At 46.6% G+C, this 18,357-nt stretch overlaps 1 protein-coding gene across 2 annotated transcripts in view; it reads right to left on the bottom strand.

Annotated features, from left to right (window-relative positions):
• Positions 1 to 18,357, bottom strand: part of Tpd52l1 (TPD52 like 1) — a 63,173-nt gene that overhangs the window by 5,111 nt on the left and 39,705 nt on the right. The window contains exons 2-6 of one of the 2 annotated variants that reach the window (XM_005008138.4): positions 15,973 to 16,088; positions 10,712 to 10,860; positions 6,500 to 6,601; positions 4,385 to 4,399; positions 2,869 to 2,907 (exon numbers count right to left, since the gene is read on the bottom strand). In XM_005008138.4, coding sequence (XP_005008195.1) covers positions 2,869 to 2,907; positions 4,385 to 4,399; positions 6,500 to 6,601; positions 10,712 to 10,860; positions 15,973 to 16,088 — 421 coding nt within the window. The remainder of the gene's footprint in view (positions 1 to 2,868; positions 2,908 to 4,384; positions 4,400 to 6,499; positions 6,602 to 10,711; positions 10,861 to 15,972; positions 16,089 to 18,357) is intronic. The other variant, XM_003479724.5, reaches the window with a different exon arrangement.

Here is an 18,357-nt window from a genome sequence, read left to right as displayed (position 1 = left end):
CATGCTTTGAAATATATTCCACTTTACAAGATATGGAACACTTCTAAGTAAATAGGCTGGCTATTTACCTGTGGAATAAATCATACAGCATGTGACAATGATACAACTCTAAAAGTTCCATTAGTGCATCACAAATCATTCCCAATGAGTCAACTGAGTGATAGCTTAATTTGTCATTGACTAATAAATTCTATCACATTATCTTTATGATTCACAGTTTTTTTCTTAAAAAATAACGATGTTGTAAGCAGTAGAAAAAATCTTTCTGAAGGATGTCACATTAGACTTACTTGAAATTTTAAAGTTTCTTTTTTTTCCCAAATATGAGACAAGATAGAAATAGCTCAAGGATGGGAAAAAGTTCCTACATCTTTTCTTTTCCATGCCTTAAAAAGTAATCATTTTGACAAGCTTTGTAAAGCAATGTTTCTAAAAGTTAATGCTTTCATTATTTCTTGTTGAAATACACCCATTACCTGTCGAATGTCTAAGATTAAATTGTGCTAATAGCATGTGGTATTTTTCTTCCCCCAAAAGACATACCTATTCATTCTTTTATTAGCACCTTTCAAGTGTACTGGCATTTTATTTGTGACTCTTTCATTGCACTAAATGATACATATACCATCCTCTTGCTTACATTGGTGCTTTCTGATTTCGTGTACTGGATTTGGCCGTGTGATATTACAATTCAATGATGTTATTGCCATTAAAGGTGACACCAGCGAGTCTAACTAAGGACACAGTACCTGAGCTATTAAAATATTGTATTCATGTCCGTTTTTGACAACAAATGCCATTATTTTTTGGCCAAAGAATTCAACTAAAAGTTACTACATCTCATTGGCCATTAAGTACCCCCCCAAATGAAATAAAATAATAATAAAATGAGGAATGGGCCAGAGGCACTTTAGAAGGGAGAATAGTTATAAAATGTGGGTTTCTTTGTAAAGTATAAGATGAACCAGGGCTTTCATGTTATCAAGAGGGAACTAACATAGAGAATATGTTTTTGGGGTGAACTAGGCTTTATTGGGAGTTGCCCCCTGGACTCTGAAGCAGAAATGCATGTAGATTCAGACTGCATAAATTAACACTGTGACATCAGAGGGCCGGACATGACAACAAACCCGGTACGGGATTCAGTAGTGGTCACTGTCCTGCGAGTGACCCTTCAGTGTCCTCTGTTTTGTGATGAAACGTCAGTGCAATTACACGGGAGCCGCATGAAAGCACAGGCTGGAGCATTTCCCTGCTAGTGCAGGTTCCATGACACCCATCAGCTATCTCCGTGGGCAGACAGTTAAGCCTACGGTTTCCCAGGTGCACTTGGATTAGTGAAGTTAATTTTGCTTTCAAAGTTAATTTCCACACGTTCATGGGATTGCACTTGACACAGGGTCATGATTTACAGGGATTCCTGGCTCACAGAGCAAAATCACATGAGCTCTTTCCATGCTTTTCTTGGATCGTCAGACCTAGACTTTGCTAAGTACAGGGGCTCAGTGTCCCAGGTCGCTCTTTGGACGTTACTACGCCAGGAGGAGCAGCTCTTCTGAAGATGAACTGAACAGTCTTGAATCTGCAGTCCTTATTTACCACTCAATACGGAAAACCAAGGACAGTACTGCTGTTCAGATTTCAAGTCACCAAAAAAACCAAACAACTTCAGGGCAGAAGGGACCTCCCTGCACATCATGGGATAGGCAAGCCTCTAATTCAGTCACGCGCCGATGCCTGCTGGGGACAGGGAGAACCTGCTTCACCAGATGTAATCAGACCATTGCAACCACGAACTTGGAGCATTATAAACAGCTCTGGAAAGAATCTGGTCACAGCAGTCACAAACAGTAATTTCAAATAGTATCGGAGCTCTTACTGTGATGAATTCAAAGCCTAAAGGCACCTGAGAAGCAAGCACGAGAGGCATCACTCTGGCTAATGTGGAGGGAGGTCCCAGAGCCCGAGCCGCAGCCCACAGCTGCTGCCCTGGCAGCCACAGGCCCTGGGGCACCTTGTAAAGGGCAACAAATCTGGCCCTGGCTTCTAACCTTAAATGTGCTGAAACTGATGCCAATACACTGGCTTTCACCAGGCTACCACAGTGACCCTTGGCAGAGCTGGGCCACAACTTCCCTCTCCTGATTCCCAGTCTTACTGATGCCAATACACTGGCTTTCACCAGCCTACCACAGTGACCCTTGGCAGAGCTGGGCCACAACTTCCCTCTCCTGATTCCCAGTCTAACGTCCCTTCGCCTGGACTCCATTTCTGTTACTCTGAATGGATCTGATTGTGTCACTGGGTCAAGTGACCTGGAATCTGGGAATGGCTTTGTCACATTTTCATCTGGCCAGTAGTTTAATTAGATCATTTACAGACATCTGACAGTCCTATTTACCTCAAAAATCTAGTGACATCTTATTCTGTCTAGGACAACAACCCTCTAGTTCTGTAGCTACTGTTTAAGTGCTCTCCTGGGCTTGTCTTTGGCTCTGCTGAAATAATAAACAGATCTACACCCTTGCAAGTGTCCAGGGGATGCTCTGGGCCCTCTGCTACTTCAAACAGCCTACTCTGATTCTGCACCTGTGTGAGGAACCCTTATTCCTCACATGATGCAGCTAAGGGACTGGACCCTGAGACAGGGTAAGTCACTTGGCTCACACAGGAAAGACTGTTTTAAGTCAGTATGTCCGGTAAAAACCCCAAACCCAGCACATCGTCTTTCCACAGATCTTCCAGCCTTTCCCCGCAGGACCAGCGGACAGAAGGGAGAGGCAGAACGTGAAGCCGGGGCAGCATCAGCCAAGGGACCCGTCACACACATTCTGCAGTGGGAGCTAGGGAACAGTTCGCAGACATTACCTCATAGCAGGCATACTTATGGAATGGCGGATGGAGTAGCTTCAGGGCACAAGGCAGAAAAAAGGAAAAAAAAAAAAAAGAACAGAGCACAATATAAGTACATGAAAAACTTTGTCTTCACGGTTTCAAAACAGCAATTTCAAATATCAGAAGTATCCCTGCCCACCCAACCAAGATGGCGTTAGTTTTCTTTGGATGTGAAGAGCCACAGTCAGCTTTCAAGGCCTTAAGGAAGAGGAGATAGAGGCCAGGGGCCGTATTTTACTTGCACTCCAGGCGGCCTCAAATGCCTGGTGCCCCTGCTGGTCAGCTCAGGAGACCCTGCAGATCCAGCCTATTCTCGGCTTCCTAACACTGCTTGCACCGTCTGCCACAGAAGGAGGGACTGCCCGCTGATCTTGGTTGCACCATCCAGAACACTTGATACACACATAAACATGCTGAGATTCTTAAGAGACTCATTCTCTTAATCCTAAGGCTGCTGACGGGTCTTCCCGCTGACTGTGTTATTTTCTATTGAATCCCAGGCAGAAATCACACTGAGAAGGGGGCAGAAGCAGGAAGGGATCCTTTGTCCTGGGTTGGTGTTTGGTCCCCGCCCCACGCGTCAACATGGTCTCTGCTATCTCTTTTCCCAAGGGCATAAAGGTTCTTGCATCCAGTGTGTCACCTTTTCTGGAGTTCTCACTGAGGCTATGAGTACAGGCACACTTCACTAGAACGCAGAAAAAAAAGGACAAAGAAATTCAGGGCATACTGGTGGCCCTCACTTTAGATACTCCACGTAGAAACTATCGGCAAAATACTGTCTTAGAAACTGCACTTAAAAGCCATCATTAAAAGAAATCCAGCATTACTAATCTGCACACCTCTTTAAATACAAACAATACTTTAGGAAACAAAGTTTATATAAAATTCCAGCTCAAAATTGCTTAATGCAGAAGCCAGAAATAAGTGTTGCAAACTTTTTAACCTTTCTTCCCTTGCACTTCAGAAGGTAGGGAACGATGAAGGTGAAACATTACGTATTGTGCAGAATTTAGGCAGATACAGCACGCCAGAAGTGTGATGGCTTAACTGTCTCCAAACAAAGAGAAAAAGATGAATGCATAATTTTGCTGGTGCCTAAATCACTGCAACTTCTAGGCCCCATTTTCTTTTATTGCTTTAAAAACAAAACAATAAATAATTTTAAAAAATTGCGCATCAAGAAAAAAAAACAGAAGTCAGAGAAACTCAAAATGGGGAGATATAATTTTCTCTTTCTCAGCTTCACTTCCTGAAAGATTTGTAAAAAATACCCTACTCTCAGTTTTAAGGATTTCAATTTCCCTCCTTCAAGACTGAGGACCAGCGAGTAAAGTTGGTGACAGTGGTTTAGCAGTGAGAGGAATGAATGTGTGCTTCATAAGCTTGTCCAGCGCCTTGCCACCACTATCTGCCACCTCACACTGGCTCTGGGAAGGCCTGGCCCTCCCAGCCCCCAGCTCCCGGGTGGGGGGTGCAGGCTGCTTACCCGATGGAGTGAGACCTGCAGCCCAGCAGCACGGAGGGAAAAGCAAGGGCAAAGTTAGCACAGGGTATGCAGAGAGGTGACCACACCACCCTGGCTGTCTCCTTCCAAAGGCTCAGAGACAGGAGTAGCTCACTCCACCCACCACCCTCAGCCTCTCCAGAGCATCCAGAGAGCCCTCTGCCTGTGAGAGACAGGATCCAGGATATCCTTTGGTGCTCTACCTGCAGAATGCAAATCCCCTGCGCAGCACAGCATGGAGCTGGCATACATGCCAGGATCGCTAGGTGACTTCTAAACCGCAACCCATGTGAGGGTGGGTGAATCCTCATAGGCAGTGCTGTGTGCCCCAGCCTGGCTCTGTTATGCTTCTGCCAGCTACGGATGGGCTGGTCCCATTGTCCTCCTCCTGACCCAGTAAGGCAGCTCAGGGTGCTGCGACCAAGGCAGATTCCCAGACCTCACCCAGGGCTCCCAGGTCTCCCAGAGGGAGGGGCCACCCAGGAACACACTGTGGACAGCCTGGAGCCGAGGCAAGGCCCTGAGCACTACACAGGGGCGGCCCACGGCCAAGGGAGGTCCTGCCCAGTGTGCAGAGCACTGCTGTTTGGGTCATGGCAGACCATATTTCCACTAGTGTAACAGGGGCTGTGATCGGGCCTTTCCTGTTCTGGGGGAGTGTTTGTTTAGATCAGTGTTTTCCTACCACGGAATCTTCAATCAATTTGCAGATCAATTTTATTTGCAATAAAATCAGTTCCTCCATGCTGACTGGGGGGGGGGGATTTCAAGGGCTTTTGATAGCATGGTATCAGAGAAACAAGACCATGCGTGCAGGCTCTCGCCACTGTCCTCATCCATGCCTGGCTGTTAAGAGGGTTCAAGAATGCTGGGCAAAACCCAGCCATCTGTGAGGCCAAAAAATAATTCAAATGCAAAATATAAATATTTGCCTTCAGGTAACAATAGCTTAAGAACCCAAACCTCCTGCCTGCTCCCTAAGGGCTTTTCCACCCGGTTACATCCCAGCTCATTTCATTCTTTACTTTGAGACAAGACCTCACTACATTACCCAGGCTGCTCTCAAGCCTGCAACCCTCCTGCCTCAGTCCCCTGAGTAGCTAAGATTACCGCTGTATGGCACTGCACTTGGCTACACACAGAATTTCCAAAAAAGAAGAAATTAAAAACTTACTTGAAAAGTTGTTTTGTTTTTATAATGAGTTTGATTTCTAGAGACAAATGAAATTGATCGATAAAGCTTTCTTGAAGCTAAATTCAAAATAAAGGGACCTGTATTCCCTTATTTTTATTTTTAATATATATATTTGACAAACAAAAACACAATGGTTAATAACTGTGTAGGATTAACTTCCCTGCATATAAGAGAAAAATTAAAATTGGCCAGTGTTATGCACTTGTTTTAAGCACAGTGAGGACATTTGGTTCTCAGGTTCGAAATCTACCTTTACGTTCACCCTCCTTTATGTGAGAGTGAAATATGGAAAACAGTAATGTCACCGGTACCTGTTTAAATGTGTTACTATCATCTGGCCTGGGGATTCACTCTTGTCACCCCAGCACTAGGGAGGCTGAGGCAGGAGGACTATTTCAAATTCAGAGCCAGCCTGTGCTGCCTAGGTACCCTGTCACAAATAAATAAAGGAAGTTAAATAAGTACATAAATAAAGTGTCTTGCTATCACTCAGCGCTGGGTGATGTAGAGTCAATACAAGAAGTCAAATATATTAATATTTTGCTATAGGGACAAAAGAAAACTAATCTTCACTTTTGCTGACATGAAGGAAGTGTCAGTTTTTGAACGAAAGAATGAATCTGCGTGGCCTCAGCAATAGCCAGAAACCACCCCAGGGCCCGTGCAGGAAAAACCGCAGCCTGGAGCAGCTGAGCTCTGACGATCACTGAGTTTGAGGTTCAGAAGACGCAGGAGGGGCTGCAGTTTTCAGGGAGACCCGGGAGGCAGGCGGATTTTTCGGTCAGCGCTGTCCCCGTCTAGTCCTCCCGCGAAAGGATAATCTCAGGGCCCAGGGACCCCCCTCCTCAGACGGGAGCCCTCCTGGCACCCCGCTGCCCCCCCCCCCCCCGCAGGCCACGCACCGCATGTCCCCGAGCTTCCTGCTGATGGCTGTGCCCACGTTGCTGAATGCCGCCGTGGCCTTCTGCCCTGCATGGCTCAGGGTCTCCTGCGTCTTCTTGTAGCTGAAAGAGAAGGTGTGTTTGATGTTTTTACCGCAATCCCCATAAAACCTTCCTCTCCCTGCGCTCCTTTTCCCAAACAGCTGGAGGAAGAAGCGGGACCCTTGTTTGCTGTGTGGGCATGGTGGGCAGCTTGGGGCCCAGGGCACAGAGCACCAGGCCATTTGCGTGGGTGTGAAACACAGCCGGTGGGCATACCTTCCGGCACCCAAAATGGAACTGGATGAGAGACATTTTTAAAGAAGGAACTAGGCATCATGGCCTAACCCCAGCGGTTAGGAGGCTCAGGCAGGAGGGTTTCCAAGAGTTCAAGACCAGCTTGGGCTACATAGTGAATTCAAATTCGGTCTGAACTACATCAAGACCCTGTCACAAAAACAAACAAAACAAAACAAAACAAACAAACAAAAAAGTACTAAGCATATTAATACCATGAAGAGATGCTTGTTAATCAGAACTAGATTTACTAAAGGTAACACGAAATTAGAAAGCATGTTTTTTATTAATGCATATTTGTGATACACAGTGATCACACTCACTGGGGGCAGCTGATGCATGCACATGACATCTTAATTCTTCTTACCTTCTGTTGTGAGACTGCAGAAAGAGCATTCCCTGGAAGGACCCACACGCAGCCTTTCACCAAGGATGCAAAACCCACCTAGCAGTATTTCCTTCCAAGGTTTTCCCTGAACACTTTATCAAAACAAACACTTACGCTTGGGTTGAGAACAAACAGAACAGCTTCCTGCCTCGTAGGAGGCAATGGAGGCAGAGGGAGGAAGGAATGTGTGTGCGGCCTTGGGATCAGGCCTCAGTCTCTGCTACAGGACAGCCACTCTTCACGTAGAGAAGTGACAGTCACTGCTCCACCACCGCCGTCTGCCAGTCTACAAACCCCACACCCAGAGCGCGTGGATCCTGGTCGGACTCCAGCTGCCAGCATGGAGCCTCTCCACGCCTGCCTGTGGGGCTTCCCTCCGCCTGGGGTGGGGTGAAGTCCATCAGCTCCTTGTAAAGGTAGAATAGTCGGGATTGCTTTCTAAAGCCCTCTGCCCCCTGGAGACCACACCAGCTGTGGGAGAAGCTCACAGGTTCATAGAGCAAGACGTGGTATAAATCACCCAGGAGGTTGGTTTGAATGCTCCGTCGCAAGGTTGTCTGCCTGGTCCTTCCTCCTCTCCTCCTCCTCCTCTTCTCCTCCTCTTCCTTCTCTTCCTCCTCCTCCTCCCCTCCCCCACCAGGAAAGAGGATTGAATCCAGTACCTTCACACTGACTGGGTCTTTCTAGTTGCTCCAGCCTCAGCCTGGCACTGCGTCCTGCAGCAGCTCTCAAGTGGCTCACTTCCTGTCCCTCCTGAGGTCTTCTTATCACTTGCTGCTTGCTCTCTGCCCTTCCAACAGTGAGCCAGAGAGGACCCGAGCCCATCTTGCTGCTTGCTGCTACCCCAGGGCCTGGACCAGGCCCACATGATACCCACTGGCATTGCACAGTGAACAGCAGCTTGGGCCCAAGGTGGCTGTCAGGTGCTCGGTGCAGAGCAGCCGCCACCAGATGCACAGGGCCTCTGTGGACAGCAGCAGCTTCCCTCCTGCCTGGGGCCTTCACCTGGCCCTGAGCACCCCAGGGGCTCCCCTGTCCCCTCAGGAACAGCTCTATCTTCTGTTTTACATTCCCACCACCCCCTGTATTTTCCTCCCATCCCTTTTCACGGTTATCACTTAGCTGGTGATAAAAACAAAACAAACTGTCTCCTTGTCTGGACTGAGCTCTTCAACCTCAGGGAGCAGATCTCTATTCATTCAACTGAAATCTTCATGCTCAGGAGGTCACCTGCCTGCAAAACCCATTTGTCAACACAGGAACTGTCCATGCTGCCCAGTATCAACAGGCTGGAGGTTTTCCCTGAACTTGCATATCTATTCATTTGGGTACAGGGGATCGAACTCACAACCTCACGCTTGCCAGGCAGGTGCTTGTGCCGCTGAGCTATATCCCCAGCCCCTGAACTTTCATATCTAAATTCCATGTCCCAAGATGAGCAGGATTCCCGCTAGGCCGCCTGTTCCCTTCAGCCCTGCCCAGACACTCCCTGCCTTTCCATTCCTCTCCCCCTCCTCAAGCCCCAGCCAAAGCTTATCCTGCGCAGCTCAGAGAAGACACAGGAAAAGAGCCTTCCCATTTTTACATCCCAGAGAGGGGTTCAGATCCCAGTGAGAGGAAGTCCCCAGACTGGAATGAAATGTAGAGACAGCCACAGGCAGGGAGGAGGAGTTGTCCCTGCCATATGCTGCTGGGGTTACTGATTAGTGCTGGCCACGAAGCGCAAAGATGGGAACCAGAACAACTGGGGCCGCGCTTATCTATTTAGAGCTAACTGGAGCTGAGCTTTCAGGTGTTGCTCACACAGTGCAGCGATAGCTATTTTAAGTCAGCGCACATTGAAGCGTGGCTTTTGTTTTGGGGGGGTCTGTTCTGGGGACTGAGCCCAGGGCCTGAGGCAGGTTAGGCAAGTGTTCTACTGATGTGTGGGTTGATGGTCACCATCAGGCTGAGAGCCTCCGCTGCAGGCTCCATGCTCGCATCTCATCTGGATGAATCCTGGAGGCACCCGAAGAACAGCACAGGGGACAGCTGGCTATGCTATAGGGCACAGAAACAATCTCCTTTTGCCTGGAAACCATGGAAACCATACCAGGGAGATCTCAGAGTCCTGGAGGTTCAGGTCCTCAGCAGGGCATCTTCGCAAAGGCCCGGAATATCTTATTCCTTAGTTCTTAGGAACCAGCAGGCAAAAACAACCCTAGCAAAACTAAAATACATGCTATTTATCCTGGGTACCTCTGTCTCCTACCGGATCTCCCTTGGACCACAAGAAAACTGGATCCCGTCCGGGTATTTGGAACCCAGCAGCTTCCCCTCCTACTGAGTGATTCCAGGGAAGAAAACATATGACCCAGAGACAAACATTTTGTGAGAGTAGTGTCTGAGGCTCCAGGTAAGACTAGAGATAAAGCTTGTAACTCATACAAGAAGAAGAAAGGTAAGTTTGCCCACATGAGAGCCTTCTTCACTTTGCTACAAGACCACTTGACAAGTAAAATATTTGAAATCATTAGAAAAGAGCCAGCATAGTTCAGCATTTCATTTTCAATAATTTAAAAGGCAGTCCAATAAAAGCATGAGTGTAAAGGAAAGGAGTGTCACAGCTGCACCTGGATGTCCCCCTCAAAGCCTCATGGGGCGTGGTGGGGAGTCCCGAGGGTAGCTGATCAGCGTGTGTGAACGTGGATGAAGCCCAGCCCTGGGTAGGGGGCCACCAATCAATGTGCTTGTGGCCTGGACAGAGTGCGAAGGGACAGGAACCAGGTGGGCTTCCTTGCCGGCTGCTTCTGCCTGCCCTGCCATAGACTGCGTCTCCTCCGTGCCACCCCTCAGCCATCCTCTCTGCCTTGCAGCCAACTCGACGACAGTGACCTGAATAACCCTTGATCCCTTCACCTCTGGGTGTCAAGTATTTTTTCTCAGCCACAAGAAGAGTAACTAAGACACCGAGGTTCCTCATACTAGGCCTAAGACAAGATGCCCACTTAGAATTTTTATGATGAAAGTGAAGGGAAATGTGTATTTAACAAATATCTTAAAACATATGATGGAGAGAAAAATATTTAAACTATATATCCCATGACAGTTGGCTGAATGGAACTAAATTTTAGCCAACAAATTTTACTTTTTGAAGTTCTTTTATTTATTTTTTTTACCACTATTGCAAACCAAACACAGAGACTTCTCTCTGAGCTATATCTCGAGCTCTTTTTAACTTTTTATTTTGAAATAGGGTTTTCCTAAGTTGCTAAGTAAGCTGGGCTTGAATCCTGTGCTCCTCCTGCCTCAGCTTCCCAGAGTGTTAGAATGTGGCCACCATCCCCTGATGTGAATATCCTTTATACCACAGCATCAGCTGTGATTACTCATAGCTTTTTGTTTTGTTTCAAAGTATTTTTTTTTTCTAACTGCAAGCACCAAATCAGGCTTGAAAGAAAGCAAGTGCAAACCGTAGCCAGGAGCAAGGAGCAGGCGACCCTCCCGCTGGACCTGGCCTGGCTACTCACGCGGCTGTGGTCTGCACATCGTGCCAGCTCCTGCTGAAGTTCTGCTTCAACTCGTCCATCAGGCTCATGCCCAGCTTCTGTCTGATCTCTGCCAGGTGCCGCTCCTTCACCGACAGCACTTGTCGCAGTGTTGTGATTTCGTCCTCCAGCTGCAGGTGGGAAGGGACAGGTGAGAGAAACATCAGAGCACGGGGACAGGATGCTTGCAGAGCTAACAGTGCCCCGCCTTCCTCAGGGAGCCAAAATACTCAGCTTGCGTGCAAAGGCTGAAGGCGGCAAAGTGAGTGTGCTCAAAGCCACGGAGGGAGCGCACTTCTGGTCTTACTGTTACTGGACAGCAACACATTGTTAGCTTGAAACTGAACCCCTCTGGTTTCTGTCACTGTGACACTGTCACTTTTCAGGTTTGTCACTATGCCCTCCTGCATCTCAGCTGCCGCCCGATAGCTCTCAGGACTGGATCTCTTGCTCTCTGGCCACAGACAGGCTTGGGTTTCATACCCACTTTAAATATTTTCTGCTTTTCTTCAGTTAGACTGAAACTACGGAGAGTCTGGTTTCTGTTTGTTTTGTTTTTTGGTGTGCTGGGTATTGCTGTAGTATCTACTGTACAGTAAAAATAACTGGGGAAACTTTAACTTACAGAAATAAATTATTGATGTGGGAAAGGAGAAAAAATCTTAAACACCTTATGTATTTCAACCTCTTCCCTACAGAACCCCAAAGTATATTCGGTGATGAGAGCACAGGGCTATTTACTATTTAGCTGGGGGAGGGAGAGTGCTGAGTAGAGGATTGAGTTTTCATTAAACTTTTAATGAATCTTGATTCCAAAAGTGATAGAAACACTAAGATGACCAGTTTCCCAACAAGATGCTGAAGAAAGTAATACAGATTCCCACACCTACTAATTTTAAAACATGGGTATGCATTAAGCAGCATTTATGGGAAAAGAGTCCTATAGTGATGGACATGTGAACAAATACTTGGTCCTAGTCTTCGGTTCTAGAATGACATTCTGCTCATTTTCAATCAAGTATAAGACTCATATTCTCAAAGCTTTGGCATATCTTAAAAAGTCTCAGAAATTAGAACTACAACTTTCAATTATATGAAATTTTACGATTGAAGATGGGCAAGCCCTGCGTCTACACCTTCACCTTAAGCCTGGATCCTTTCAGTGATGACGGTGTGAAATCCAGCACCAAATTTGACCATGAGATGTTTTGGGTGTAATCATGCCAGTGGTTCTCAACTTCAATTCACAACCACGGAGAATATTTCCAGTGTAAAATCTTGGGGTGCAACTCTTTTCAGGCCCCAGGGTTCTGATGACTTAATTTGGTGGATTCAAACAACTTATGTTATTAAACAAGCACCCCCAGATACTTGTTTGCAGGTAGCATGGCAACTCCACATTGTAATACTTGTGTCAGCCACATCAAATTTGGAATGAGAAAGTGCAGGGAAATCACATTGGCTGAAATAATTTTCTTTTTTAACTAGAAGTTAATTATTTATTCAGTAAAAACCAACAGCATGGTTCTTTGGTTCCTTGAGTTCCTAGACCTTCTTGTTTGATATATCTTTATGCTCAGAGTAGGCTTGTAAGCATGATTATTTAACTATAAATAACAGAGATATCAAGTGTTGGTGAAGATGTGGAGGAAATGGAACTTTTGTGAGTTGCTGGTGAATGTGAAATGGTTAAGCCACAGCAGGACATGGTCTGGCGGTTTCTCAAAACGTTAGACACAGAATCCTCACATCCAGAGGTCCTAATGTGTATACCCCAAGGGAGCAAGAAATGGTGCTCGAGCCATCCTTGTACATGTTCACAGCAGCTGCATTCATAATAGACCAACAGAAAGAACCAGCTGTCCGCCAGGGAAGGAGGACCTCAACAACTCACACACACACACACACACACACACACACACGAAACAGTACTGACCAGCCAAGACAGAAATGGAGTTGAGACTACAGCAACAGCGCAGGTGAACTTTGAAAAGATCATGCTAGGTGAAGAAGCCAGGCACATGGCAACACAGTGTGTGACTCCGTTTATAGGGGACATTCAGAAGAGAAGCCACAGAGACAGAGCACAGCCTGGTGGTCGGCAGAGACTGGGGAAGAGTGAGTCAGAAGCGATGTGGTTTTCTTCCAGGGTGGCAGTTTTGGAACCAGACCAAAGTAGTTGATAGACAGCAATTTGAGTTCGTCCACTTAAAAACAGTTAATTTTGTGTGATATGAATTTGCTTTGACACGAATGCAAAGAAGTGAATTAATTAAGCTGAATTAGGTAATGAACTCGCTTCATTTTAAAATTTATGTTTGAAGATTGAAAATTTATTTTTTCAGATTATCTGCTAGATTACATGAAATTTGTAACAAAACACAAGAGAAAAATGCTTTGATTCACTACTAATCACGGAGGTGATGATTCGCTTCAAGCCTGCCCCTTTGAGCCACGCTTGCCTTTGGCTATGAGTGCCTGGGAATGAAAATTAAAACCCAGGGGCTCTCAGGAGAGCAGTGAGAAAGAAACTTCACAGTCTCAGCCCAGATAGAATGAAGGTCTGGGGCAAGAACAGAGAGCCCAGCCCAGCCCGAAGGCTTCCATGCCAACGGCAGGCAGCAGCAGGCGGGCACTGTGTGTTCTTGGAGACTGATACCCCAAAAGAGAGAAAAGCATCCAAAGTGGGTGCTGGAACACTCTGCCTATGTGATAATGCTGTCTGGTATTTTTCCGACTCCTATTAGTACCTATTTTTCTTGAGTCAGTTTATCCAGGAGACGCTGGCAGGATTTGAGTGTTATATAACCAGAGACAGACAATACTGATACCAATGCTTCATCCTTCCAAAGCCAAGGCACACTGCGGATGCCAGGCATACAACACAGCTCGGTGAAAGGGAGTCCGAGTGAGATGGCAGTAATAGAGAACTATCGCCCAGGCTTATTTTAAGAAGGAGAGAGAGCAAGAGAGCCTCCAGGTGTGGTGTGCATACGTGCCATCCCCACAATGAAGGAAACTGAGGCAGAAGGATCACAAGTTCAAATGCTGTGTGGATAACTTAGCAAGATCCTGCCTTGAACATAAATAAAAATAAAAAGGGCTGGAAATGCAGCTCAATGGTAGAGTGGCAAAGTGAGGTTTATCCTTAATAAGAGGGGGGAGGAGAGGGAGAGGGAAAGGGAGGGAAAGGGGGCAGAGAATGAATGAGAATTAGTTATTTCAAGACTTCAGAAAAGCAGCTGGTAGTGAGCTAGAATAACTCTCGGAAGTGAAAGAGTACTTGATAAAGCTTATAAAACATATTCTACTTGTGGTATCTGCAAATATAAATATTTGTTCAAGTTGTAAAATAGTTTAGGCTAACTGTAACCTTCTCTAGACAACTGCACCAGGGACCAGAGATTATCTTGGTCCCCGTCCAAGGGACTTTGAGGATCACATCCACAGCAAGGCCACAGTGATACAGTACAGCTCAAATGGTGCTGAAAGATATTTCTCTTTTAAGGTGCTGAATCTGGCCAGGTGTGCTGGCACCGCTGGTAATCTCACCACTGGGGAGACTGGAGGGGGTCACTGTGAATTTGAGGCCCACCTGGCCTACACAGTAAGTTTAAAGTCATCATGAGACCATCTCCAACAAACAAACAAACAAACAAACAAACAAGAAGTATAGAACCTACCTGTCTTATTTGATGCTTTTGGCTTATTTTATGCCAAAAGAAGTCTTTGCGGAGCCTGCTGTTGGTGCACACACAAATCCGGTGATCATGTGTATGAATGGACTTATGAGATTTAGCTAGAAAGCAGCCATGGACAGCAGGGAGGGCAGCAGGAGTGACAGGGATCCCCACAGACAGGAGGAGATGAGTGGACAGAGGAGAGGCATGGACCAGAGACGACACTGGAGATGAGGCACACCGAGGACCATGTGCGGCAAAGCAGTCACAGACACAAAGGCCCCAGGCACCCAACAGGCTGGCCTCCAGGTGCCTGAGTGCTGACAGACCCAATGGCCTCTTTCCTTTGGCCCAGGGTCCCAGCAGAGCGTGTCCAGGGAATGGAGCATCTCAAGGATGTCACAGATCTTCTGGGATGGCTCTGTGTTCCCTATACTAAGTAAAGGACTCGATTTTCTGTGTGCATGCAGGCACACATGGGTGTGAGCTTGTAAAACGATAGGGAGAGAGTGAGTATAAAGCGCAGGAGGCCTGCGAGGAAGGGAAATAAGAAGAGGAAGAACTGCGGAGAAAATGCACTTTGCTCCTCACTGGCCTGGGAGCAGACAGCCGTGTCCAAGTGCCAGCGGAGGTCACGCTGCTTTTTTGGCAATGCACGCATTTCTCCATCTCCTAGGAACCCAGAAAGAAGAGACAGAAAGCTTCGCAGGCCAATTTGAGTGAAGGGCAAATACACCAATCCTGGCACTCGAACCCAGTAACAAACAGCCTGGGGTTACCTTCAGAAGTCAGGCTCCAGAAAGCTTAGCAATGCAACTTGCTGTATGCTTATTCCCGGCCACAACAGACAAGAATCTGAAACTCTGCCATATGTGTTTGTCATATATCTAGGGGGCATTCCTTTAAAACCAATGCTGCTTTCTAGTTATAAAAGTAATCTCAAAAAAAAAAAAAAAAAGTAATCTCTGCTCATCATGGAACATATAGAAAATACAGAACAAACAAAAGCAAACATACATAGACAAATACAAGCATGGGGACCCCAGAGCCCAAAGAAATCAAGGCATTCTTTGGTGGCTGGTCCGTCATAGAGGACGTCTGTGCACTTTCCCAGAGAATGAGTGACGTTTAAGCACAGAGTAAGAATTGGCTTTCAGACCCCAGAGTTGATGTGGATTTGGTGCTGTAAGAAAGTGTGGAGCTGGTCTACAACCCACTGAGGCTGACCCTTAAAAAGGAGCCTGCACCCATGCCTTGGTTTTAAACTAACTCCATCAGGTCTGTGAGGGATTTATCAGTCCATCAGATTCTGATACTATGCACATTTCCACATGATTGTTATTGTTGATTAAGCAGCACAAATATTTATTTTGTAACCAGCAGATAATGAACAATTAGTATTTTGAAAATATTCTGAAACACAAGAATCGTCTTGCAATGCATTCATTTATCACATTTCATGATATGAAAGACAACACAGTTGCAATACGGGACCTATATCCTGGTAATCATAACACTCAAGGTCCAGAGGAGAAACGGCAGCAAGCAGAGAGCTGAACATACCTGAACTAACTCTGCCTTCAGCTCCTCCTTCTCCTCCTCGGAGAGCATGCTGGAGAAGTCAGTGCTGGCTACTGTGTCCTCATCTCTTCCTTGCAGCGGCTCTGTCTCCAGCAAACCTTTAGGCAAAATTGGTAAAACATAATGTGCTTGGTGGTGCTGGGGTGGCATTTCACCCTGGTGATGGGTGGAACGTGCTTTCAGGTAGCACAGGCGGGTCATGGAGGCTGGCCGTGCGTCTGTGTCTCGTCTGTCCCTTGTCTTTCCCTTCTAGCCCTGTTCTCCTGCTCTGCCTCCAGCTGCAGAGCTTTGCTCCACTACGACCTTCTGCCCTAGTGTCTCTGCCTTGGAACCCGTGACTGTGGACTGAAACTGAGCAAATTAAACCTCTCCTCCTGCAGGCTGTGGGTATCAGACATGTCATTCAGCAGTGGGAAAGCTGAGTGATGCACAATTTTAAAAGTGACTTTAACCAGCTTCTATTTCCACAGCCCAGAGGACTAGATACTCTGACTCTCCCACTGGAAGACAACGAAAAAGTTCAGAAAAAAAAAGAAAAAGAAAACTTCCTAAATGTGAGATGAGCCACAGGCAAAGCAAAGCACACCCAGAAGCCGGACAGCTAAGTGAGAAGTGGGAAGCTGGTGAGGTATACAGAGCAAGCTTTCCTGGACTGTAATTTGCATCACACTGCCAGCTTTCAGGGTCACTTGCTTCTCCTGGTTCTTAGGGTACACAGGACAGAGAACAAAGCCCATGGCCACTGAAAGAGAAGAGCTCAATGGAGGCCCCTGCGTCCCCACAGGGCTATGTCCAGAGTCAGTGACTGAAATGGATGTGTTACTCCCCCCTGGATCTCTAAGGCAGGTTGCCGCCCCTAACAAGGCGACCCCAGCTGAGACCGGAAGTGAGCTCGTCACCTGACTGCACACTTCTTAGGTGGTCCAAACATGGGGGAGACCCGAATTCCAAATAGGAAGACTCTTTGGTCAGGTGCGGTTAGTACTAGGACCCTGGAGCAGCTCAGCTGAGGGGAAACTCCAGGGACAAACCATTCCAGGAGACAGAAAGACAGGGAGGGTCTGGGTTCCTGACACCATCACAGTGAAACAAACCTGCATAGTGACATGAGAAAAATGCCTTCTAACCTCAAATCTTAAGATTCTCCAGGAAGGACTCATGGTGTCTGGTAGACTCACAGGCCTGCAGGTTCGGAAAGCACAGCAGCCAAACACTTGTGGAAACTTCACCCAATTGTGGAAACTTCACCCAATGCATGACGTGTGACACAGCTGTGGGGACAGGGAGGCCTTCTAATAAAAGGTCCTCGAATAAACAGTTATATACAGCAAAACTAATTTGGACAACGTCACACCATTCACTGGGACAAAGCCAGGAGCATTTTAGAAAGCGACGCAGTTTACGCTGATGAACCTCTGGGAAGAAGTGTGGGCAGATGAAGAAGGTCCCTGTGCCATGCAAGAGATGACCGGCACCCATGGGCAGATATCTTTCAAAGGATTTCTTCCTAGGATAGGCAGAATGTATAGATCAATCTTAAAAGACAGAAATAAGGCAACATAAAAATAGGTGAAAAGATCCAAACAGATTTTTTTTATAGGAAAAAAAATCACAGATGGTTAAAGGAAACCTGCCCACCTTCATGGCTCTCCAGGGAAACACAAATGGACTTGTTCCTCACTTGCTGTGAACAAAACGTTCTAAGTCGGCAATTACACAGAGCTCCACGCTCAGCCACTGCTGTTGAGAATGTAAATTTAAACAATTTGGAAAGTAACTCCGCATCAACAAAGAAAGCTGGACACAGAAGAGGGCTTTCACATACTCCACAGTGCAAGAGTTCTGCACCCCAGTATTTTCTCAAGCCACTTTACACATGAGGTCCCAGGAAACTAAGGAAACCTTTCCTAATAGCAATACGTGAAAAGCTGTACAGAATGAAGTTCATAGTCAGGGCAGAGCTTGTGCATGGTGTGGTGCATTTGCCCAGCAGACGTTTCAACAGCTAAGTGAGTGGATGGGACGACAGCTAACCATGTAACTCAGAAATAAGAAACTGAGGGGGAAAACTCAGGGGAAGTAGGATTCCCCTGATAAAGTAGGAGTCTACTTACATGAAGCACCAAACTATGCAGACTAAGTAAAATACTGTTTAGGGAAAATAATCCCAAAGCAAAGGCAATGGAGGCACAATCAGGAGCATGGTTTTCTCTGAGGAAGGAGGTGGGAACAAGCGACCCTCAAGGAATCCCAGTAGGATTCACGGCTCTGCTTTGTGTCTGGGACCCCAAAGTTCTGTGCATGGACCTTTTCTGCATCCTTTTAAGGATTCTTTTCTTTTGTATATTTATCACTTAATAAAACTAA

The sequence above is a fragment of the Cavia porcellus genome, unplaced genomic scaffold, assembly GCF_034190915.1.
Source record: "Cavia porcellus strain 051 isolate PalLab524CR breed Dunkin Hartley unplaced genomic scaffold, mCavPor4.1 scaffold_24, whole genome shotgun sequence".
In the NCBI taxonomy this organism is placed as follows: domain Eukaryota; kingdom Metazoa; phylum Chordata; class Mammalia; order Rodentia; family Caviidae; genus Cavia; species Cavia porcellus.
This window is presented reverse-complemented; position numbering and strand designations above follow the sequence as displayed.